This window comes from Equus quagga, chromosome 21 (assembly GCF_021613505.1).
Source record: "Equus quagga isolate Etosha38 chromosome 21, UCLA_HA_Equagga_1.0, whole genome shotgun sequence".
Lineage (NCBI taxonomy): Eukaryota > Metazoa > Chordata > Mammalia > Perissodactyla > Equidae > Equus > Equus quagga.
Genome location: NC_060287.1, coordinates 2,948,527 through 2,975,167, shown reverse-complemented (window position 1 = coordinate 2,975,167; position 26,641 = coordinate 2,948,527). Strand labels below are relative to the sequence as shown.

At 39.8% G+C, this 26,641-nt stretch overlaps 1 protein-coding gene across 3 annotated transcripts in view; it reads right to left on the bottom strand.

The window, feature by feature from the left end:
- VGLL3 (vestigial like family member 3) overlaps positions 1-25,985 on the bottom strand; it is a 54,748-nt gene extending 28,763 nt beyond the window's left edge. Inside the window, exons 1-2 of one of the 3 annotated variants that reach the window (XM_046648078.1) lie at positions 25,344-25,985; positions 13,153-13,417 (exon numbers count right to left, since the gene is read on the bottom strand). In XM_046648078.1, the coding sequence (XP_046504034.1) occupies positions 13,153-13,417; positions 25,344-25,469 (391 nt within the window). In that variant the 5' untranslated portion in view covers positions 25,470-25,985. Of the gene's footprint in view, positions 1-13,152; positions 13,421-25,343 lie in introns of all 3 variants that reach the window. The other 2 variants (XM_046648077.1, XM_046648079.1) reach the window with 2 other exon arrangements.
- Positions 25,986-26,641: the final 656 nt, after the last annotated feature.

Genomic DNA, 26,641 nt, shown 5'->3' with positions numbered 1-26,641 from the left:
CGTTCTCACTTCATAAATTTACAGGACAGAGTTTTCTCACCTCAGGGAGAGTTTATATAAGTTGAATCAACCACCACATATGGCATTTGACTGACATCATCAGAGTGTCACTGGGGTGTTCAAACATTTCCTCTCTCCAGCTGCCCGAATGGCTGTGGCACCAGCCTTGCAACCTCTTCAATTCTCTTGTGGTCAGCCCTCCACCAGAGCCATCGTCATTCACCCCATTCATTCCGTGGACAGATAGCTATTCAGCGTTTCAAATTCAAGTCTCTCACCCACAGAATCTCCATAGATCTCAAACCTCTTGGGGAAATCTAGGAAAGGATGTCCTTCAAGCGGCAAAGGACGGAAGCGCACACTGTTCTTCGAGTCTTCAAACAGTCCTGGCAAACTTTTAACTGATTGACTTTGCTTCGCCACAACTACGATCTATCAGAAAACAGCACTTAGAGTCAAACTTACTGGCATTGAGGCAAATATGTTTTATGAAAGAACTGTCTTCCTTTGACATACGAAAAATGGCTGCTAATGACAAGAAAAAATTGTGAAAGCTGTGAGATGAAAATTCACTTTGCCTTAAATGATGGCCATTTGTGGAATACTTCTGTCACACCCATAATGAAAGCTGTCAATGTTTAAAGTTTAATACCCATACAAGGAGTTTACAGAGGCTCCTTACATTACGTGGTGCAACTTTGTCACCATCAATCTGCCACTTTGCTCTCACACATCCAATCTTTGGGACCAAACCCTTCCTTCTCCTCATAACCTTTCTCTCCTGGTGGAGCCAGAGTCCCATTATGAAAACTGTGGAAGCCAACCCACAGGCGTGTGCCAGAGATACCCAGCTCCCCTGGTGAGAAGCCTCCAAAATGTCAAAAGCACCTAGAGACGACGTCATTTCTCTGGATGCTTTCCTTTATTTATTTTCATTCATATAGACATGGACCCAATTTCATTTTAGAGATGCTTCAGCACTTTGGGCATGCAAACACAAATGTGAACAATTAATAAATTCCTTACCAAAAAATGCTATTCTATTTATGAAATATTGAACTGTGATCAGTGAACACATTATCATTGAAAGTGGAAATCTATTTTTAAAAATGTACTCCATAAAGGCAGAACAAAGCTTTAAAATGCCCCAGGGAAAAATAAAATGAGAAGTAACTTAGTATTTTCCCAGTTGGTACGTCTCCCGAGATGAATATAAAGTTTGCAGAGATCTAGGCAGCCCCTTTCCAAAACAGTGTTGCATTTTACAAGTAAATGAAATAATATTGGATAGAAAATATGTTTATGAACAAGTCTACACTTCAAAAACACTATTTGGTATCTTATTGTTAAAAAAATCTTGATACAAAGAAACAGATGATACGCTCTCTTTCATGCCTGGGAATCAATGAGCTTAGTTCATATGTATGTAAATTTTTTCATTACATGAATCCTTGCTTACGAGTACTTAATCACAGCCACATTTGTTGTATGAAAAGGCATATGAAAAACTGTGCACGAGCAACTTCCACGCAATATTACTTTTCAGGATAAAGGAGGCAATTCAGCACTATGTGATGTTAACACTCCATGGCGACTTTGGGCTGAATGGGACTGGGTATGCAGGTGATGTTAACACTGATAGCCTAACACGTATGAAAAGTCTAAACAGACTATGGTTCAGTTTGCATTAGGAATTAAAAAGTATCACTTACATACACACACATCCTTATTTATAAACAACAATAAAAAATGACAAAATTGATACATTACCCAGTACAATCCACCCAAAGCATACCCAGTGATGTCACTGTGTGATTTATACCACAGACACGTCTGAGAGACACAGAAGACATGGGACATAAAGTGGTTCTGTCTGTTTCATAGTAGATGGGGCTACCTTTCACATTAACTTTAAATATATGTAAAAGAAATCTAAGGGCAAAAAAATTAAGCAAGAGAAAATTCAACATTTAAATTAAAAACTTAAACATTTTATTAATTTTGAAAAAATGAAAACTACATTAAAAGGACAATGGTACAAAAAATGTAGAATCTCTATCTTGTCATCTTAAAAATCTCTAGAAAACATATTCTTAGAATAAACAGTAATTTAAAATATCAATGTTAAAAGACATTTACTGTTTTACTAACCTCAATGAAAAGAAAATGCTACTCCATTCTTAACATAAAAGGTCCTTGCTGTCATTTAATTCCCCATCTTCTTCTCTGCTTCCCATGAAAATAAACTGTCAGGTCAGAGGTGAAAGGGTATGTGTTCCGAAGTTTTCGGTCATTCAGGAATGAGGCATTACCATGATGTCCAGAGACTGCCCTCTGGTTATTTTGTTCTAGAGTTGCTCAGAATGGGCCTTGAGACTCTACAATGAGAGTTTCCAGTGGCAGTATCAGATTTCCACACTCCTTGGAGGCAGAACAAGGAGGAAGGTCAGGCCTCACTTTCCTCTGTGTGTTTGTTCTAGACTTCCCAGCAGTGATGACCTCCAGCGCCTCCTGGAGATGTACCTAGTCTCCTTCCCAGTCTCAGCCAGCTAAGGACACAGGCCTCCTCTCCTTTCTTCTCTTTGCTCTTTTAGGCTAGTACTCATTCTGAGAGGTCTTTCCTATGAGCATGAGTTGCTCCAAGCAGATACTATATAGATCAATCAACCAATAGGTACTTACTTTGCAACTACAACAATAAAAAATATCAATAAGTTTACCACTCAGCATGGTTTTTAAGTCAGTGATATATTTTGCTATGGTGCAACAAACTACTCCTCTTAAACACACACACACACACACACACTTTCTGTAATAATACTTGGGCACCGAGATCAATACATAGACATATTTGAAGCCAACATTTCTATTTGGATGGGGACAAGGAGGCAATCAGATTCATTAAGTTTCACTGAGAAGCCTTATTCAATCTCTATTAGAAGGTTTAATGGGACAAGAGGTAATTGATGCGAGGTTGTGCCAAATAAAGTACAGATATTTCCTGTTGACTGTTTGCCTAACAGCTGCAAAACACCTAAAGAGGACTTCCCCAGCTCCATCCAGATACACATGAAAGTATGACCATTATTCCATTGTTAGCTGACACTCCATCCTAATCTAAAGATTTACTGTGAAATATATTATGCAATCAAACATAATTCAGTTTTAAATTCCTTTGTAGCACTGTAGTACTTGTGCAGCACTGAAAAAACGGCATGCCATAAACTAGACCCTTTAATTTAATACAGCTGGTCAGCAGTTCCTGCATAAAGTATTCCTGCCATAGCCATCAACATTGTCAATAGCCTTGAATACCTACTATGTCCAAGGCACTGGTTTTTGGCCAGAAATACAAACGTCCAGAAAACAACATTTCTGGATAAAGATCCAAGGCTCCAAATAAGTGGAAACTTAAGGTAGAGAGAAAAGGCATCTGATTTTCATTTAGCACTTTGCGTCAAGCCCTATGCCAAATTATTCATAGGCATTATCAAAATATCTTTACAATAGACCTAGGAAATGGGTATCAATAAATGCATATTATAGTTGAAGTTGAGCTCAGAGAGATTTTAAGTAGTTAATCCAAGATCACGTTGCAACCAGACAGTAATAAGACCCAAACTTGAACCCAAAACAAACAGAATCCAAAGACTGTATTATCCAAACCTATGTTGCTTTGGCAATTAATACAAAATCCCCAATAACTCTCTTTACTAGACATGGGAAGCTCAATTAATCATACTTTTCTCTAAGATATTGCTTTCTAAATCTTTAACTACATTTTGTGGATCTCCTATGAATTGTATCCAAGTTATGTATCTTTATCTAAAACTGGCTAATTCACAATTAGAAACAACTATAGCAAAGTCGTATTCACAAGATGAGAGAGTCCAAGATAGCGGGGTAGGAAGACCAGCACTCACCTACGGCCATGGACACATGGAATCTACGCCTACATACAGAGCAACTCCTCCTAAAGAAGAACTTAGGGCTGAATGAACAGCTTCTGCAAACAAACGACAGAGGGACCACATGGAGACTAGCAGGAGAGATGGACACACAGTATTGATAGGAACCCCATCTTCAACATGATGACCCACAGAAGGCAGGGATATCACTGAGGGGCCCATGTGCAGACTTGCACGCCCTGGAGCAAAGCAAAACAATAGCAGTCTAAAGGAAATTCAGACTACATGTGAAGGAAATCCATTTACTAACCCTAGAGCATTTGCCAAATGGGTGGGAAACTGCTGGACATCTCTTTGGGGTCAGAGGGATCAATGAGCACCATTTCTTGTATTCCCCCTCCACCTTGATAAAGCAGGCAAGAGCACACTCCAGGGGCTCTAAGCAGCCTTCCAAGGCCACCCCAATGCACCCTAGGACCCCCAGCTCCAGCTACCCCCCTCAACATGGCCCCAGCATGGTGTACCTCTGGACCACCCTGACACCTCTTCCAGCTCCAGTTACCCAGTGGGGTAGCCCCAGCATGGCACACTCTAGTATGCTAGAACCACCCGTCCTGTCCTATGTTCTCCCTAGCTCCAGCCAAGCTGCCAAAGCCACCTGACACACGCAATCTACACAGGGGATGCTCCTAAACAAGGCCACTCCTTCAAGACCAGGAGAGGTAGCTGTTTCACCAAATTAATAGAAACAAACATAGAAAATCAAACAAAATTAAGAGATGGAGGAATATGTTCCAAATGAAAGAACAAGATAAAACCACAGGAAAAAACCCTAATGAAACAAAGATCCGTAATTTACTTGACAAAGAGTTCAAAGTAATGGTCATGAGGATGCTCACTGAACTGGGGAGAAGAATGGATGAACACAGTGAGAACTTCAACAAAGAGCTAGAAAATATAAGAAAGAACCAATCAGAGTTGAAGAATGCAATAACTGAAATGAAAAATATACTAGAGGGAATCAACACCAGATTAAATGATACAGAAGAATGGATCAGTGATCTGGAAGACAAAAGAGTGGAAATCACCCAATCGGAAGAGCAAAAGAAAAAAAGAATTTTAAAAAATGAAAATAGTTTAAGGAACTTCTGGGGCAACATCAAGCATACTAATATTTGCATTATAGGTGTCCCAAAAGGAGAAAAGAAAGAGAAAGGGGCAGAAAACTTATTTGAACAAATAATGGCTAAAAACTTCCCTAGCCTGGGGAAGGAAACAGACATCTAGGTCCAGAAAGCACAGAGAGTCCCAAACAAGATGAAGCCAAAGTGATCCACACTAAGACATATAATAAGTAAAATGGCAGAAATTAAAACGAAAATCTTAAAGGCAGCAAAAGAAAACAACCAGTCACATACAAGCAAGCCCCAATAAGACCATCAGCTGAGTATTTAGCACTTTGCAGGCTAGAAGGGAGTGGCAGGGTATATTTAAAGTGCTGACAGGAAAAAACTTACAACCAAGAATACTCTCCCCAGCAAAGTCATTCAGAATTGAAGGAGAGATAAAGAGTTTCCCAGACAAACAAAAACTAAGAGTTCATCATCACCAAACTGGCCTTACAAGAAATGCTATGGAGTCTTCTTAAGTGGAAAAGAAAAGGTCATAAATAGAAATAAGAAAATATATGAAAGAAAAAAAATACCACTGGTAAAGACAAATATATAGTAAAGCAGTGGCAGCCACTTAAAAAGCTAGTATGAACGTTAAAAGACAAAGTGGCAAAACCAAATGTGACTACAATAAGTAGTTAAGGGATAGACAAAGTCAAAAGAAGCAAAATATGACATCAAAAACAAAACACGGCAGGAGGAGTAAAAATGTAGTGCTTTTAGAATGTGCTCGAATATAAGTGACTATCAGCTTAAAGCAGACTGCTCTATGAAGAGGTAGATACATATGAACTTCATGATAACTACAAACCAAAAATCTACAATAGAGACACAAAAACTAAAGAGATAAGAGCCCAAATATAACACTAAAGAAAACCATCAAATCACAAGGCAAAAGACTAAGAGAAGAAGAAAGGATCAGAGAATAACTATAAAAACAACCAGAAAAGAACAAAATGGCAAAAAGTAAATACCTATCAATAATTACTTTAAATATAAATGGACTAAATGTTCCAATCAAATGACAGAGAGTGGTTGAATGTATAAAACACAAGGCTAATCTATGTGCTGCCTACAAGAGACTCATTTCAGATTTGAAGACACACACAGATTGAAAATGAAAGGATGGAAAAAGATATCCAATGCAAATGGAAATGAAAAGAAAGCTGGGTTATCAATACTTATCTCAGACAAAACAGACTTTAAAACAAAGACTCTAATAAGAGACAAAGAAAGGCATTACATAATGATAAAGGGGTCAATCCAAGAAGAACATATAACATTTGTAAATATTTATGCACCCAACATAAGAGCACCTAAATACATAAAGCAAATATTAACAGACATAAAAGGAGAAATTGATAGGAATACAATAATAGTAGGGGACTTTAATACCCCACTACATCAATGGATAGATCATCCAGATAGAAAATTATAAGGGAACATTGGCCTTAAAAGACACATTAGACCACATGAACTCAAGAAATATTCAAAACATTCCATCCAAAAACTGCAGAATACATAATCTTTCCAAATGCACATGGAACATTCTCCAGGATAGATCACACGTTAGGCCACAAAATAAGTCTTAATAAATTTAAGAAGATTGAAATCATAATCAAGCATCTTTTCCAACCACAACAATATGAAAATATTAATTAATTACAAGAATAAAACTGCAAAAAACAGGAACATGTGGAGACTAAACAAGATGCTTCTAAACAACCAATGAGTCATTGAAGAAATCAAAGAGAAAATCAAAAAATAGCTTGAGACAAGTCAAAATGGAAACAGACCTTTTGAAAATCTATAGCAAGCAACAAAAGAAGTTCTAAAAGGAAAGTTGATAGTGATACAGGCCTATCTTAAGCAATAAGAAAAATCTCAAGTAAGCAATCTAACTTTACACCTAAAGGAACCAGAAAAAAACAGAACAAACAAGGCCCAACCTTAGTAGAAGGAAGAAAATAAGAAAGATCAGACCTGAAATAAATGAAATAGAGACTAAAAAAACAGTGAAACTAAAGGCTGGTTCTTCGAAAAGATAAACAAAATTGATAAACCTTTAGCCAGACTCATCAAGAAAAAAAGAGAGAGGGTGCAAATAAATAAAATCAGAAATTAAAGAGAAGTTACAACTGACACCATAGAAATACAAAGGATTATAAAAGACCATTACAAACAATTATATGCCAATAAACTGGAAAACCTACAAGAAATGGATAAATTCCTAGAAACACACAAACTTCCAAGACTGAATCATGAAGAAATAGAAAATCTGAATAGACTGATTACAAGTAATGAAATTGAATCAGTAATCAAAAAACTCCTAAAAACCCCAAATTCCAGGATTGAATGGCTTCACAGATGAATTCTATCAAACATTTAAAGAGTTAAGACCTATCCTTCTAAAATTATTACAAAATTTGAAGAGAAAGAAACAATTCTAAACTCATTTTACAAAGGCAGCATTATCCTGACATCAAAACCAGACAAAGACATCATAAAAAAAGAAAATCACAGGCCAATGGCCCTGTTGAACATAGATGCAAAGATGCTTAACAAATATGAGCAAACCAAATTCAACATCATATGAAAAGGATCATACACAATCATCAAGTGGGATTATTCCAAGGATGCAAGGATGGTTCAACATCTGCAAATCAATCAAAGTAATATACTACATTAACAAAATGAAGAATAAAAATCATACAATCATCTTAATAGATGCAGAAAAAGCATCTGATGAAATTAAACATCCATTTATGATAAAAACTCTCAACAAAGTAGGTATAAAGGAAATGTACCTCAACATCACAAAGGCCATATATGACAAGCCCACAACTAACATCATACTCAATGGTGAAAAGCTGAAAGCCTTTCCTCTAAGATCAGGAACAACATATAACACCCACTCTCACCACTTTTATTCCACATAGTACTGGCAGTCCCAGCCAGAACAATTAGGCAAGAAAAAGAAACAAAAGGCATCCAAATTGGAAAAGAAGCAAAAGTGTCACTATTTTCAGGTGACATGATGCTATATATAGAGAGAATCCACCAAAAAACTGTTAGAACTAATAAATGAATTTAGTAAAGTTGCAAGATACAAAATTAGTATACAGAAATCAGTTGTGTTTCTACACACTAATAATGAGCTACTCAAAAGAGAAATTAAGAAAACAATCCCATTCACAATTGCATCAAAAAGAATAAAACACCTGGGAACAAATTTAACCAAGGAGGTGAAAGATCTGTACTCTGAAAACTATAAGACACAGGTGAAAGAAATTGAAGACAACAAAAATAAATGAAAAGATATACCATGCTCATGGACTGGAAGAATTAATATTGTTATAATGTCCAAGCTACAGGTTCAATGTAATCCCCATCAAAATAACAATGGCATTTTTCATACAACTAGTACAAAGAATCCTAAAATTTGTACGGAACCATAAAAGACCCTGAATAGTCAAAGCAATCTTAAGAAAGGAGAACAAAGCTGGAGGTATCATGCTCCCCAATTTCAAACCATACTACAAAGCTATAGTAGTCAAAACAGTATGGCACTGGCAAGAAAACATGCACATAGATCAATGGAATAGAATAGAAAGCCTAGAAATAAGCCTGTGCATATATGATCAATTAATCTACAGCAAAGGAGACAAGAACATATAATGGAGAAAAGACATTCTCTCCAATAAATGGTATTGGCAAAACTGGACAGCCACAAGCAAAAGAATGAAACTGGACCACTGCCTTAGACCATATTCAAAAATCAGCTCAAAACAGATTAGGGGCCAGCCTGGTGGCCAAGTGGTTAAGTTTGCGCACTCCGCTACGGCCACCCAGGGTTTCACTGGTTCGAATCCTGGGCACAGACATGGCACCGCTCATCAGGCCACATTGAGGCGGCATCCCACATACCACAACTAGAAGGACCCGCAACTAAAATATACAACTATATACTGGGGGGATTGGGGGAGAAAAAGCAGGAAAAAAAAGATTGGCAACAGTTATTAGCTCAGGTGCCAATCTTTAAAAAAAAAAATGGATTAAAGACTTAAATGTAAGATCTGAAACCATAAAACTCCTAGAAGAAAACATAGGCAGTCACCTCTCTTACATTGGTCTTGGCAATATTTTTTGGAGCAGTCTTCTCAAGCAATGGCAACAAAAGCAAATATAAACAAATAGGACTACATCAAACTAAAAAGCTTTTGAACAGTGAAGAAAACACTCAACAATAGAAAACTGCAATCTACTGAATGAAAGAAGATATTTGCAAATCATACACATGATAAGGGTTAACATCCAAAATATATAAAGAACTTACACAACTTAATATCAAAAAAACAAGCAGCCTGATTAAAAAATAGGCAGAGGACTTGAATAGATATTTTTCTAAAGAAGACGTACAAATGGCTAACAGGCACATATAAAGATGCTCAACATCACTAATCATCAAAGAAATGCAAATCAAAACCACAATAAGAGATCACTTCACACTAGTAAGAATGGCAGTTATCAATGAGACCAAAAAAAACAAATGTTGGTGAGGATGTAGAGAAAACAAACCCTCATACACTGTTGGTGAGAATGTAGACTGGTGCAGCCACCATGGAAAACAGTTTGGAGGTTCCTCAAAAAATTACAAATAGAAGTACCATATTGATCCAGCAATTCCACTTCTGGGCATTTGCCCAAAGGCAACAAAAACAATAATTCAAAGAGACATATGAACCCAATGTTCACTGCAGCATTATTTACAATAGTCAATATATGGAAGCAGCCTGAGTGTCCATTGGTAGATGAATGGACAAAGAAGGTGTGGTATATATACACAATGTAATATTATTCAACCATCAAGAAGAATGAAATATGGCCACTTGCGACATGGATGGACCTAGAGGGTATTATGCTGAGTGAAATAAGTCAGATAAAGACAAATACTGTATGATTTTACATATATGTAGAATCTAAAAAACAAAACAAATGAACAAACAAAAGAAAACAGAAACAGACTTATAGATACAGGTAAGTAATTGGTAGTTACCAAAGGGGGAAGGGGTGCAGGAAAAAATAGGTAAAGGGGATTAAGATGTACAAACTTGCAATTATAAAAAGAATAAGTCATGGGGATGTAATGTACAGCATAGGGAATATAGTCAATAACACTGTAATAACTTTGTTGGTGACAGATGCTAACTAGACTTATCCTAGTGATCATTTCATAATGTATATAGATATTGAATCACTATGATGTACACCTGAAACTAATAGGATATTGTACATCAATTATACTTCAGTAAACAAAAGTAAAAGAAGCAAAGTGCTATTCACAAGTGGAAAGTAAACAATACATTTGAAATCACAGAAATTTTACAGAGAAAAGATTTCAACAATCACCTAATTCAATGCTTATTTACAAATAAGAAAACTGTAACCAAAGATTTCATACAGCTTACTGCTAATAAATTCTCCATCAAGGACTTTTTTTTCTAATCCAGGGTACATGGTATGAACTCGGTTCATCTAACTCAGTCACGTAATCATTCAATTCATATTCATTCCAGATTTTCCATATAGAAATGCATTATCCTGAGCATTAGGGAAAATGACGTGACATAACCGGATATGATATATGCATTCTCAGTGGGTGAGGGAGAGATGGAAATAGAGGAGCTTGCTGTGTGTGCCTGGGCTACCCTGATAAACTAAACTGCCATACAAAGCTCTAAAAATCCTTGTCTCTAGAAATCACTCTTCATTTCACTCTACACACGCCAGCATTTTTGCTTCTCATTGAACGCTCTAAGCTCAGTCCTTCCTCAGGGCCTTTGCACTGGCTGTTCCCTCTGCCTCGAATAATCTCCCCCTAGATATTCATGTGATGAGGAGCACTCTCACTTCCTTCAGTCTGTGCTCAAACAAAACGGTCTCAGAGAGAGCGTCTATTATCATCCTAAGCAAAGCAACAGCTTGCGTCTCATCATATATTTATTATCTGTCTCTTCCACTAAAAAGCTCCACAAACGTAGAGGCTGAGACTCTCCTGTTCATGACACAGGCCCACAACCTAGAGCACAGTGGGACCTGGACACTTGCTGCAGAAGTCAGGAAATGAGGCCAGAGAGAGATCTGACGGCCAAATTGAAGATGATGCCAAGAAAACTGTTTAACCATTCCTGAAACATTATCCTGATCCACCCTTTCTATCCTGAAATTTGGCATCTGTCCAGGGGGCTTCTCCATTCAGTCACGTAGAGTATAGGAAAAACACTAAACTGCAAATTTTTGCATGTTCACAATACCTTGCTTAAAACTATTCTGGTTGTGATACTGTGACAATCACTCTCCCATCGAGCTGTAATTTAGGGTTCTCGTCCCTCTGTTGCAGGTGACATGATCACCAGGTGGCAGGGCCAGTGGGTGACAGGAGTAGGCCCTGCCTAGAGCCCTCTCCTAGGACGACTGTCTTCACAGGATTTAAGACTGATATCTCAAACTGTTCACTCCAGCCAGCTAACTCACTGGCGTTTTCCTAGGTCACCCTCCACAAGTTATTAAAAGCGCTCACCATGTGCTATCAAATAGCATGTTGGTTGATTCCATAAGCGTCTTAGGCTTCCAAGGACTCAGCTCTCAGTTCTTGTAATATTCACTAGTCAATCAGCAGCTACACTTCCGAATCACCTCTATTAAGATCACTTGAGTTTGTATTCCACCTTCCCCTCTCTAGTCACTGCTTATCTTAGTGTTGTTCACATTTGCTACTTTCACATTACTTTTTCTAAAAAGAAAAAAGAAAGAAGGTAGGAAGGCAGGCAGGCAGAGAGGCAGGCATGAAAGAAAAGCATCGTATCTACAGACCGGGCCAGGCAATCTCCTACGGCCAGGATCTCTCCTACAAGAAGCACAACCACCTCTCCAGTGCTGAGAGGGGACCAGCCATTCATCCCCTCTCACCTGGCCCCTACCACAGGTGGGTGACCAGGTGACAAGCCCTTCCTTGTCATAGGATCACCCGGGCACTGGGTCAGGTCTGATTCTGAGACTGTGACTCAGTATGTCTGAGTTTGGCGGCCTGCGATCTCTGTTTGTAACAGCACTAGATCAACAAGGATCAGATGTGAGCCTGCACTGGAACCCCTGGGTGGCTCACCAAAACAGATTAGCTACCCCTGAGTTTCCGATTCAGTAAGGTGTGGGGTGTGACCCAAGAATTTGCATTTCTAACCAGCCCCCACCTGATTCGGACATTCCTGGTCTTGGAAACCACATTTTGAGAACCGTTTTACGAGATGCTTCTTGCAACCAGGTGAGCTCAGCAGAAATGTCCATAACACATTCCTCTAAAACTACTACTGGGACGATGTATTATCTTTTCTCTAACCTTGTAATTATCCCAATCAGGACGTCACCCAACGATTTTCTATGTGTCCAATTCAAACACACCTCTGTGACGTCTATGTAGAGGGAAAGCGAGAAAAGGATGCCCATTCTACTGGTTTCCTTTCCAGAGCTAAGAACAAGAGCTAAGCTAGGTAGACTCAGTCAATAATGTCTGGATTGTACACTACAAGGAGTAAACACCACGACAAAGCAGGACAGAGAGAGCTCTTAAGAGAACACAGAAGGCTTTCAAAGTCTGTATTTCTGCGTCAGACTCAAACCTCTGCTATGTCACCACGTAGCACCTAGTGGAATGAGCAAGAGCTAATTTTTAAAAGCTGATGCAGGCACGCCTATTATTTAGACATCCAAATTGGGCCATCGGGGCTTAAGGAATGGTGCTTCTCAGCTCGATGCTGCCACTATAAACTTGAGCTGGTTGCATCACTACTTTCCATGAGGAATTAAGGGGTGTGACTGCATCCTTTCCAACCCCACATTCCACATGTGACAAAACGGATCCAGCTGTTTGTCTGAAAGAAATTCCTTGCTGTCCTTAAAAATTAAAAAGCAAATGGATATCCGTCCTCCAGGGGCACGTCTCCAGCTGGAACCTGGTACAGGCAGTTGCGAAACAGAGACGGTGCCCTGGAGAGCATCTGCTTTTGAATTCTTACCTCGCCAGAGGGGGGTTAGCCCCATCTTGCTTTTTGAAATGGCAGATTCTGGATGGAGGGTGCTGGCTTGGCCCAAAGCTCTTGAGAAGTGTTCATCCACTACTGACCCAATGTCTCCCTGGAAATAAGTGAAAAGGACACAGCGAGAGTTAAGGTACTCCATCTCGGCAGGCTGGTCTTTCTCCTCCTCCTCCTCCTCCTCCTCTTGTTTGCTGGGAAGGGTGACTTCCAGAGAGTCCTGCATCTTGCTGTATACCGCTAACTTCTTCTGGGATGGAATAAACAAAACACAGTATCAAAGACAGTTTGTAAAAAAGCATTAACTAGTTAACTTTTCACTTAAAAAAAAGAATCTAAATATTAGCATATGTTCACAAACTGATTGTTTTGCATCTGCTCTACTCCATCCTTCCCCTCCCCAAACCAGCCTTCTCCTTCCCATCCTGAAAGAAAGGCTGTTATTTCAAATGTGTAAAAGTTTTAAAACTCCATTATCAAATGGTATGTTTTCAGAGTGTGAAAACAGGTTTGTTTTTTTCTTAAACTAGATACACCAAAAGGAGAATGGCTTTAAAAAAAAGTGACTGATTCCTTCCAGTTTTTCTTCCCGTTTTCTATTTTAAAGATTTAATGTGCAACAACCTGAGAGCGTGGGATGGGGAGGGAGGGAGCAAAGGAGGCCTGCCTGTCTGCCGGACGGGTGGAGAAGAAAAGAGCTCCTCATAAACGGAATACGCTAAAATAAAAACAGGAATGTAGCATCTTATACAAGGATTTGGCAGATGTGCTGAACTCATTTCTCAAAAATCAAACCAAAATGACAAAATAAGTCTGTGTGAAGATTCATTCTGCATGGAACATATTTTTCAGATGTTCGTCTTACCACCATTATCATAGAGGGAGAAATGGCATTGCTATGGCTTATAGAAAATAATACGAGATACCAGCAAGGGCTAGTATGACTTTCAAATAAAAATGAGACGGGCTTGATAATTTTAAAATATTTTTAAAACATACAATCATACCCATAATAGTAGTTAATAAATATCATGCCAAACACTCTTGTAAAACTTTCTATTTATTAATGATGCCCATTTAATCTTTATAATTCTATAACATGGTTAGTGTTACTATCCATATTTTAAAGATGAAGAAACTAAGGCACAGAAAAGTGAGGTAACTTGTCAAAGGTCACAGAGCATGTAAGCGCTGGAGCCAGAAGGCATAATAAACACATGCAGGTGTACACAGGCAGGTGCAAGTCTGTGTGGGAGGAGAGCAGGGGATATCCAGAGGGAAAAAAATCAAAAATTTTGTTTTGTATTATTTCTCTCGGTACTAAGTTTCTAGTTGTTACTTTCTTATTACTGCTTTTTAATATTTCCAAACATTTCTCATCAAGCACATATCACTTTTATAATCAACAACCTCAGTGTGAATTATGTATAAGAAGATAATGCTAAAGATCATAAAATTCATTATCCTAATGATGAAATGACCTTTCTATCCTCTGGTTGCCTGTAAAACCTATTCCTTTGTCATACCATTTTTCTTACTTCAGAAAAAAATGCATGCTGGGAAATGAATGTGAGTTGAAAAAAATAAGTCATTCTAGAATACTCAGTAAGCACATAGTTTTGCAAATGTTATCTAAACACATAACCCAGACTCTTAGGTTTCTAATGTAATTACTGGCTTCAAAATCTATAGCCTCGAATTATAAATGCATCATTCAATAAATTGAACCCTTCCCCCTGGCAATGAATATGCTGTTCTTGTGTGACATGGGTCCTAAAATGTTCAGGCATATTACGAGCAGCAGGTTATTATTTAGGGGCTGTTATTTATAAATATACACATTTCTTTTTATTTAAAATTTGTGTCAATATGGTTATCGCTTGGTGATGAATAGATAATTCATTCCTTGTGAGTGACTGTGCCTTGCTGATGAATAGCTGATTGTAATGACTGAGTGGCTATATTTCTCACAATCTGTTTTACACAGATTTCAACATGTTTATATTTTAACTTCAATAGTAAAAACACCACAGTCACATAGGTTATGTATAAAATGAGAGGATTGATCTCAAGTGACCTCTAACGTTACTCCTAGCTTTAAATTCCATTATAAAATTAGACAAATATTACGATTTATTAGTCAAATCATGGTACTGTTTCTCTTTGTGCATGTGTATTTACCTGAAGTTATACTGTTTTAAGCACACACACACACTCTCTGCCGAATCTTCAGGCATAGCAAAAAGAAGCACTGTTTTTACATGAGAAGGAAATTAAAACTGATCTGCAGAGTAGCTTCACTGTCCACAAGTGTTCATTATTATTTATGAAACCGATTTCTTTTTCCTACTGATGTCCAGCTCAGCATCAGTGTGAGAGTTGAGTTTTGCATCTAATTGTTTCATTTGTTTAATTTTAACTTTTATTATTTAAATGAGAAAGCTCTGCTGTCTTAATTATCCAAAGAAAGGCAATGTTGTTTTTTACCCCACTTAGCAATTAATTCTTAGGTGAAATGAAATTAATTAAAGTTATATATATATATATATATATAGAAAAGATCTGTAAACTACAAATCCTGATATAAATGCAGCATAGTATTATGACCAATAATAGCAATAATAAAATATCAATTTTTAAATTGATGGCAGTTGAATATAATCAATAGATTTTCAATCTATTTAAGATCACACAATTTTCTAAATGTTACATAATTTCGTGTTATTGCTCTTCAACCAATTGTTGAATGGTTGGATACAAATAAATTAATTAATCTAAAAATTACACACTTTTAAATATGAAATGGGGAGAAAGTGAGCAAAATGTGACATTATATAAAAATGCCATTTATTAGTCAATTTTCTAAAAACCATTCTTCTGTCAGATGCACTAATTCTCTATATTCTTTAGTATTTCATATATATGTAATATATGTCTGTATACATATATCTGCTTTTATATAAATATATACTGATACACAATTCTTTTTGATATGCGAACATCTGTGGTTCTATAAAATATCTATATTGACTCTTCTATTTAAGTAAAGTTTTTTGAAATGATTATAAAATATGTTTCCTTTTTTTTCTCTCTCCCAACCCTTTAAAGTAGGTCCTCCACTAATTAAATAAATCTGCTTGGAGACTATCAAACAAATAAAATAAAAAGGGAGCCTATGATACACCTACCAATAGGCAGGGCATAAGGCATCTCTACCATTCCTTGTTATACTTTTTTCAGATAAAGTAGGTCAATTTTCACAAATTGTAGTGAACCAATTTAGATATTTACATTTACACACACACACTCACACATCCATTTACAGCCTCACTACCAACTCCACTGGTTAAAAGAATTCCAAAGTATCCAAATGGCCTAATAGTTCCCTAAAATGGAACATGCAATTTGCATAGATTTTTTAAACATGCAGCGTGAGCATGAAGAAAACAGGAACACAGAATTGAAACAGCAACTGATTCATACATGGCCAATCCCACCACCCTACTGTTCTTCTCCAGAGGCTCTTAAGCCTCAACTACTTTCCCTGCTCTGTGCTCTGGTGACTGTGAATCAATTCTTTGCCTTTTCCTTAACTAAGGAGATACTCATGTGCGCTTTTGCCATATTCTGTATTCATTTGGTCTTTGCTCCTTGGAATGAAACTTCCCTGGTGTTATCTTCTTTCTTGAGAATAATATAGAAAATTCAAAACATTGAGAATAAATCTCAAATCATCAGAACCTAGATTTCCTGAATCAAGGCAATGTAGTTCATATGTTTCTTCAAAGGCACAATCATTTCCTAAAAATACTCCAATCTCTGAAAAATGTTCATACTTTTCTTAAGAGACCCTGAAGAATTGTTAATAAAAATAAAGTCATCAAAAGGAACTTCAAGGACTATAAGTTGGTTTATTTAAGGCACATTAGCCAGGGACAATTTTTCCCCAGGTGCAATGACCTGGAGTTAGGTGAAACAATGATGGATGGAGTTAGCAGACACGAAGTTAAAACTAAGTCACAAAGAGGTTAGAGCTGCAGTGTGAAGAGTCGGCCTCGCGGGCAAACCACGCCCAGCCACCCCCCAGCCTGCCATCAGGCACGACAGAAACAAACTCGCCCAGGAATGTGCAGGGGAAAGGATTTGTCTGACAAGAGAAAGACTTCCATGTCAGGAGCCAAATACCACGAACTCCCCAAGGCTTAAGCCTGCAAAACGCCAAGTGATTACTGTGCATATGTGGAAACTTTTTTCCTAAGGAAACAAAAGTATTTTAATGAATCATTGGATATTTGGAAACAGCTTTCTTAAAAAAAATTTCTTCTGGCTATCTTCTCTAAATGCAACGGTTCTTTTATGTTCAAAAATATGGTGGAGCATTTAAGAAAGGACTACTAGCCGGGAATAAAGATCTCAAAATTAGAAAGTTCATAAAAGCAGTACATTGCACTTTGATCACATTTTTTTTTGAATTTACTTGGATAACAGAGCTTTAAAAATATCTCGGAGAGCTTTGAAATTTTGATCCTTGGCCTATCTAGAAGAGGAGGAATCAGGTTAAGGGAAGGTGGGTCAGGATAAGGAAGATATGCCACAGCCCTTCTGCGTATTTCATTTCACTTATCCCTCACACACACGCAATACTTTGTCTGAATAATAACTCCTAATTTACACACACAAAAACTGACTGACTTGGCTAGGATCATCTAACTACTAAGTGACAGAGATGGAATTAGAACCTATTTCTGTCTACAATGCACATGCCAAGAAAATAAATGAAAGAAAATGAGTCTCTATATGATATTTATTTCAATCGAATAAACAAATAGAAGTCCACAGTCAGCATGGCATGACACGCTAACTAAGGAGAGTCTAAAGTTATTTATAACATTAAAAAAATTAGAGATGTAAACATGTATCAGAGGTATAGCTATTAAGTCATGGAGTAGATGCATATCTAGATGAAACTGAACTTCTATATCTAAAAATGTATTGTCCCCTTGGCAAGTCTGATACATAATACATTGCCTACCATTTTTCTGGAAATCCTATTTTGGAAATGTGAGCAGCGCCAATTTGTGAGAGACAGTCACACCAAGAGATTCTATATTTTTTTGCTTTTTTAAAAAAATGTTTTTCCTTATAGTAGGCAAGAGCAAACCAAAAATATTATTCCTTAACATGGTCAGCTATTTTTGAGCACACTTGCCTCTCAATGATTCTGGTCGTTAACAAAAATCAAACTCTTCCCCTCCAAGGATGAAAATTTTCCAGTTTTGAGGATGTTCAAAAAAAATGTGCCACGGGCTTAGAGAGAATTTCAAAATGTGCATTCCCAAAATGTTTTAAGCAATGATCACATCATAAGGGTATGTATTCTCTCTCAAACCGACGACTTTGAATACAATCGTTTCTGAAGTATAAATTTCTGATATGTTTTTTGTTTGTTTGTTCTGGGTTTTTATTAACGTTTTTTTTAAAGATTGGCCCTGGGCTATCTGTTGCCAATGTTTTTTTTTCCTTCTTCTTCTTCTCCCCAAAGCCCTCCAGTACAGAGTTGTATCTTCTAGTTCTTCAAGTTCTGCTACGTGGGACGGGGCCTCAGCATGGTTTGACGAGCCATGCTAGGTCCGTGCCCAGGATCTGAACCAGCGAAACACTGGGCTGCCAAAGCGGAACAGGTGAACTTAACCACTGGCCACGGGGCTGGCCCCATCTAGTATGTTTGTATAATCCTATTACTAGACTTAGGGTATGATTTCACTTTTTAAAATTTATCTGTTATTCATCAAATTGTCAATTAATTCCTATTTTGTGCCACTAACTGTGCAAAGGCTTGGAGCCACAAAGATGAAATTGTTAGCCTGTCCCTAAGCTCAATCTGCTCATAGTTGGTTGGGAGAGCACTGGAAGAGCCTCAGGGTTTACCCATATGGCTAATTATGTTATTTCTCTAAGTAGCTAATATTTAAAAATGAGAAAAGGAAGAAGGTAACATTAGGTAAATTACTAATTGTTTTCCTGTTTCTGAGGAAGCTCAGAAGGAAAAGGAACACAGTAGAAAGAGAAGTGGAAAGAGAGAGAGGATTTGACCACAACCAGTCCATGAGTTCGGGTAAGTCATGGAACCCTGTGACCCTCAGCTTCCTCTTCTGAGAATGAGAGATTCTGACCTGATTGTCTCAAAGGTCTTGTCCAACTGCATATCCTAATAAGCCACACGCTGGAGCTCTAGAAAAACTCACATGTAATTTTGTCTCTTCTGCTAGCCGCCGCCTCTGATTTTGCAGGACACTAACCAAGCAAACCCTACAGACCACTGAAGACTAACTCATTTCCAGGCACAGCTCATCTAGCCCAATTCCTACCAATTCGTTTTGGTACTTCCTTTATCTATCTTCATGGTAACAAGAAAGGACGCATCCATCGAGCCCCCAACTAAATCACACAAGATCAAAAGTTTGGCATACTAAAACAACATAGTTCTAAGAGGAACAGGACACCTCTTTACTTTAGGTCATTGTTTCTTTCTTTTTCTTTTTTTGAGCTCTACTAAAGTACGAGACAAGTGAAAAATAGTTCAGTGACCCCAGTTCAGACCCTTGTAAATTACTGGCATCAATCGGGTATCTTCTGAAATATTTGCAAACACGGCACTTAGGACTCATTTCTAGCAGCATGCGTTTGGGTCTAATGGTTCAAGGCACTCTTGGGGTCTTCCTAAATGAATAGTTAAAGCAGAAAACCAGCTGCTTAAAGAGATGCTTTTTGAAAGATTCAGGTCAGAGTTTTGCCCAAAATTATTTTGTTCACTGTCTCTGCCAGAACCTGGAATTCAAGTATTTACAGAGCCTTGGTTTCTTGAATGAAAATGTTTTTTAGAGACAGTACCTTAAATTATTATCTATTACTAGATGTATTAATTTTGGGACTTTTTAAAAAGCTAGCTGGAAAACAGGGCCTATGGGAATGGGATCCAATTTAAGTGCCCAGGTTTTAGAACGACAGTCACCTAACTCACAAGTTTGCTTTAGGATCTGCCCTACGCATCACAAGCATAATATTTTTAGTCTCATTGTAAATTCCGTTTGCCCAGAAATATACGAGACAGAAATATGCATACTGCCCAACACGGTCAGCACAGCATCTCTTCTGTAGTAGCTCAAACAGTCACTGTACAGGATGGTTCTACCCTCTGAACATCCTCATTTCCCTCGATGTGAGCCACGTGCCTGCCATCCCCAAGTCTGTGATATGCGAGACTTTCCTGAGTGCTGGGTGAAGTTGGACTTCCCTGCATTTAACCAAAATGCCCTTCACTTGAATTCCCAGAGAGTGTCACCTTGTCCCAGCATTTGGTCTTCTGGTGAGCACATCCTCATTATGCATGATTTTATGGATTTAGAGCCTGCCCTTACTATCGTTATTGTAATCTCCATTCTGGTTGACTGCCAGAGACGACAGTTCAGCTTAGTTATTTTAAAGTTTAATTTTTCCTCTAGCTTTGAATTTTCTGGCTGAAAAGTTATTGGGAGCATAAAACTGCGGGGCACTTTAAGCTTCTAAGTCTCTGCAGTCAAGTTAATTTGTGTCGTGTGGAATTATAAGGGCTGTTCTTTCTCAAAGAAGTCCTGTATGAATTCTTATAAATCCACTTAAGTCCCTGCTTACAGTTGCAAGAAAATTAGATCCTCCACCTTAAATAAGTTGACTGTGTATTGAAACTATTTAAGATGTAATTGTACTCTTTTCTTAATGAATCTAAACTTACATTGGAATGGCAATGATATATGAGGCACTTAAAACTAACTGTTAACACCGCTTCCTGCATATTATTTTAAAATAAATAAATGTTCATTTGTTAAGTGGATATTCTTCCTCATCAACAAAGGATGCAACAAGGATGGCAAAAGTCATTATCATAATACAAATGCTTGCAAAAGGACTTTGGAATGCCCAAACTAAAAACATACACTACCAAGGACTTGGAAAGAATTTCAAGCTGCAAGGCCAAAGAATCTACTGCATATTAATCTTCTTTATCAAAAAGTTGATTTCGAGCACTGAAGACAAAAATAAGCTTATTGTGCAACAGCGGAAAAAAAAAGCTTAGAGGCTGCAAGGCATGGTGGAAAGATGCTACACTGGGGAGCAGGGGATCTGGTGGTCCTAATTTTGTCACTGATTACCTTTGAAACTTTTAGCCAGGCATTTCAGCCCTATGAACACGCATTTTCCCATCTCTAAAAGAGGGGTTAAAGTATGTTTTTCCAGGGTTTTTTCCTGACAAACAGAATCTCAGAGAGGTTTGCTGACCTAACCAAGGCGGCAGAATCCAGAGAAAGAGTTTTAAAAACGCCTCACTGACATACAACTGCAGGCCTGCCTCCCAAGGGCACTTGAGTCTGTTAAGTGGAAGCGTGCATGCAGACTCACCCAGCTGTCACCCTCGGAGAGGACCAAGTAAACGTGTCGAACTTATATGAAGTCCTAAGTGGGACTGTTAAAAAGCCCCTTTGCACATTTAGAAAACTGGCGATTCTTCTTCTCTGCCTTCACCGCCCCCTCTGGAAACTACACAATTCTGAAAATTTGCTTAAAGTATCTTCTTAATGTTAACATTATGAATACATGGGGGGTGGCTTCAGACAACAGACAGTCTGCACTTAAGATGAGAAATCCACTGAGCATGAAGGGAATCTATGATTTCATATTATTTCCCTCAATTTTTCCTGACACATATTTTGACAATTTTTCTCTCGGTTCCTACTTTCCCTGTTAGAATACAAGTACATTCCTTTCTGCACACGTTCGGCACTGTCATCATGCCTCGGGAGCACGTGCTGAGAGACTGAGTTAAGAGTTCTCCCGAGGAGATGTTAGCAACTGAAGTATTAAGGCCATGAAGACACGGTGGGCCTGGAGGCCGGGGAGCTCAGCATCCCTCAGCAAAGAGGGCTCTATAACACGCACTGTAAGATTAATGCATAGGCATGCAATTTCTAGGAATTAACGTCAGGGGCTATAAAATTTATTTTTCAGATATATTTACATATTGCTTTGAATCATTTAGCCTACTGTATGCCTAAGTAACACCCTGCAGTGCAGCCTGATGTATACACAGTTCACTGTGTCCTTAAGACACTAACCTACCGCCTGCCTACAAGGTATAAGATGATCAATATAAAACTAAACTTAAAATTTGAAGTGTACATTTGTGCTTTTAGGGGAAAAGTTGAGAGTACACACGCCTGGAGTATGAAATTCTATTATTTCAAAAAGGATTTTCAGCTATATGATCACACCTCAAAAGGAAAAATATACCTATGTTTAAAATCCATTATGATGAAGCATTTTGATATACCAATTTACAAGGACTTCAGAGATATACAGATTTGAGAAAAAAAACTCAGTTCAAAGGTTCACTACTACACTGGAATACAGAAGTAATACAAAACTTTAACATTCTCTTTTCTAACATTTTCTAAATGATCATTAAACTTTCTTTATAGCTCCATCACTTTTCCTGCTTCTTGTCCTTTTTCCTCCCCAAGTCAATTGCTCAAATGCAGTATGAGTTGTAGCCCTATTTCTGTCTCCCAGGCAAGATGCTATTAGGGGGTCACTTCCCATGTACGGAGAAAACAATCTTCATGGATAATAATGATAAAACCTTATGGAATGCAAAAACAACCAAAATATGTATTCTCGGATGACTGCATCAGGGCCAAGTCAATATTAGTCCCACTTCACCCACGCACTGCATAGTCTAAAAATGCTGTCAGCCTGATAAGAATTTCCTGATTTACTCTTTTTTCCAATAAAAAATATAGGTCATCAAAATAAACTCCTGACAGTAAAAGAACAGTAGTCACACCATCAAGTCTCTTTTTATTTTGCTGGCCGGTGAGGGTCAAATAGTCTCTTTCCTTGACAAGAAAAGTAATCTCAAACAAGCCATTTTAGTGAAAGCAGCATGAAAATTTCCAAGCTCACCTCTCAACTAAGCTGTTAAGGTCAGCGCAGCCTGACATCTCCTTGAGCGATACCCACAGAAGTCCAAAGCATGTGGAAGTTGATCATCACTTACTATACATACAACTCATCAATGTGGACGATTCAAGGGAAAAGAAGCTTATTCTTCAGTTTGTTGATGGTCTTAAGTGAAAGAATGGAATTTGGGCACTGAGTGTCAGGGTTATTGCAAAAGTTAGACAAAGTACTGGAGTGATTTCTGATTGAAAACTAAATTTTATGATTAGAAATTTATAATTTTTCTGATACTGAATTTTATTTTCTGGCTGAAAAGAATATTACAGTTCCAACCCACACCACAGATTCATACACTGATGGAATTATGTTCACAACTCCAGAAAATAAAACCTTATTCACAACTTCTACTAGTTCAAGTTATTTTTAAGGGGGGGAACACCTATCTGTATGTTTAGTAAAGTCTGAGTCTGTTGCTTGTCCACATTCCAATTGATAATTGGAGGCTTCTACAGTCTCTGAGACGGAGGAAAGGAGAGGAGGAAAAAGGGTGATTCATTTGGGATGGAGTGGTAACAAAGCACATAAAACTGATATCCAGCGTCTCCTTGCCTCACCTGCCTCAGTTGTACCTAGATAGTTTTCTCCACTACCTATATCTCTTATACTTAAAGCCAAAGAAAAACAAACGGCAAAACCAAAATGTTTTAATCTGTCACCCTTAACCACAAATTACAAAACGCTTTCCCATCTCCCTCCCTAAAAGTAATCTTGCTTTGAAATGCTGAAGCTGCTGAATATTAAAAAAAAAAAAAAATGCGATAGCGAGACAGTGAGGTGCTGCCTCTTTTGCCCCCCTTGGTCCTGGTTCAGCTGATACTGTTTAGCAGATAAGTCTAGAGCATGCACCCTTCCAGAATCAGCTGAATTTCACAGTCCCTAAATTCTAAACAGAAGTTATGATTTCTTTCCACAGAGTAGCACTATAAATCTAGTGAAGAAAGAGAGGTAAAGAAAATATAGAAATTAAAAGGCCAAATTAATTAAAGAGCCAAATCCTTAAGACAACAATAAAACATATGGTTTCTAAGAAACTAAAAATATCAGTCAATGAATTCTGTGTACGGTAATTTCCAAACCATGCCTAGGTCCCTGATAAGCGTCTCCATCTCAGAGTGCATAAACTGTATTTTTTAAGTCTCTTCACATCAACCCACCCTAATTCCCAGAACTGAGGACCCTATTCTGGCACAACCCAGTGTCACATACTCACATCCATGTTTTCTGTAGCACTAACTAAGCCTTGACACACACTCTTGGTGTTCAGAGAGGAATGTCCAGGGGTACATAGTGCCAAATTCCCCAGAAACGCGCTCTCCCTTCTAAAGGAACTATCATCTCCCTGGTTCCTGAACTTTCTTTATCAACAGCATTCCTGGTCTCCGCATGTGGAGACCCAGTATCCGGTGACCCAAGGTTACCTGGGTGGGGAGGAGGGGGGAGGGTGTGCAGGAAGCGGGGGAAACGGACACTTCCAAGACCTAACTATAACACCTCTGTGCTTTGATGGAATTAAAAATGAATGAGGGACTTTGGGATCAATCCCTGTCCTCTAAGTCCCTAAGTGGTGAGAAGACAGACTCTGCGGAGTTCTGGTAGCATTTGACAACCATTCCACTAGACCCATGTTCCACCATAAAGGTCTGAGAAAAGTCACTCCCTGAGCTCACGTCCAGGGAGGCTCCCCTATGTCAGGAATACATTTCATCCTCTTCATCAAGAAACCCTGAAACACTCTACCTTTCCAAAGGAAACAAAATATTTAGTGTAAAGGAAGTTTACTCACATACTCCTAAGACAGATGCCCTTGGTGAGTTTCAGAGAACTGAGCCCTAAGAGCTAAGGTGGCAATGAGAAGCAGCCTCTGAGCTCCGGCGACAAGAGCTCAGTGAAGCCCCGAGCCAGGTGATGCCTCTCATCGAATCCCCACCCGACCACCAGCAGTTCGTCCCTTCCCGAAGCCTCTCCTCCTCTCTTCGGATGCCTTTCGGCTCAAGGGCACTCCTGCAGGTCCCAGAGCATCCTCCGCACCACCCGTCCCGGCAGGACGTCGCCGGAGCCCACGTCGATACTCCCGGGGCCCCTGGCTCCCGCCCCCGCAGGCTGCCCGGTCGGTGACTCACCTGCTGGCCAGGTTGGGGCGCCGGGTGGTAGCAGGCTGTGGGGCAGGTTGCAGCTGCCACAGGGTTGGGCAGATACTGGGGCGCTCCATACGGCTGGGGGTGATACATCACCTCCGCACAACTCATGGCAGCCGGGGCAGCGGCGGCCCCCGAGCTGCCGCCGCCGCTCTGCGCGCTCGCGCCACCGGCGCCGCCGCCGCCTCTGTCGCTGCTCCAGCTGCTTCTGCGGCGAAGGCGGGTCCTGGGCGGCCGCGGGCTCCGCGCGGGGCGCGGGCTCGGGAGGGGGTGGCAATCAGCGGCGGCCCATGCGCGGGCACCTGCATCTTCAGCCCGCCGGTGGCCCCTGCCCGCGCTTATCGAGCGGCTCGGGGACGCAGCGGCCCGCCGCGCAGCGCGGGCATGACAGCGCCGGGCTCCGGCGGGGGCAGCGGCGCCCGGGGCAGCGCCAGCCGCAGCCGCAGCCCCGGCCCGGGTCGGGCAGCCCTGGGCGCCGCGGCTCTGCTTTGCATAGACACAGTGCACGCCCGGGGCTCGTCCTATCCCCGGCGCGCCCGGCTGGGCGAGGACGGGGGCGGGGGCAGAGGGAGGGACGGCCGGGGAGGAGCGGGCGCTCGGCGCCTCCGGGGCTCTGAGCGCGGCCGGCGAGCTTCCTCCCCCTCGGTCCGCGGCGGGCGGGTCGTGCGGATGGGGCACCCCGGGGAGGGCCGGCTGCGGATTGGAGCAAAGTTGGAAGCCCTCCCCGCCTCCCAGCGTGGGACGGTGGTGGAGGGGAATGGTATGCGAGCGGCTGCGCTCCCTGCGAGCAGCGCGGCTCCCACCCTGTGTCCGTCACCTGGCCGCATGGGCGAGGCTTCCCAAGCCCACGGAACTTCTGCAGGGAGCTCCAGCGCAGAGGCCAAGTGTGCTGAGAGGTGGAACAGAGCGGTGCAAAACGCCCTGGGATCAGCTCCTGCGTTAAATATAGCTGTAAGTGAGAGCTGACTTTATTGCAAGTGCGCACATGCCAAGAATGCAGCACAGTTTTCTACAAGCAATCTCCGCCTTAAGTTTCCGTCTTGATACTATGACATTCTTGTGGGACGTCAACCTGTTCTGGCTTTTCCTGCCTGGGTTCCACAGAGCGACAGACAAGAGTCGATGAAACCCGTTCAGCTACTATTTGAAGGTTTATCTATTTGGAAGTGGCTTATAACCCTCTCCAAAATGAAAAGGAAAATCTGCTTGTAGGAATATAACTGTATTTTGATAGAATCAGGTAAAGTAGAAAAGAAATATACTTATTTCATAAATGAGCAAAC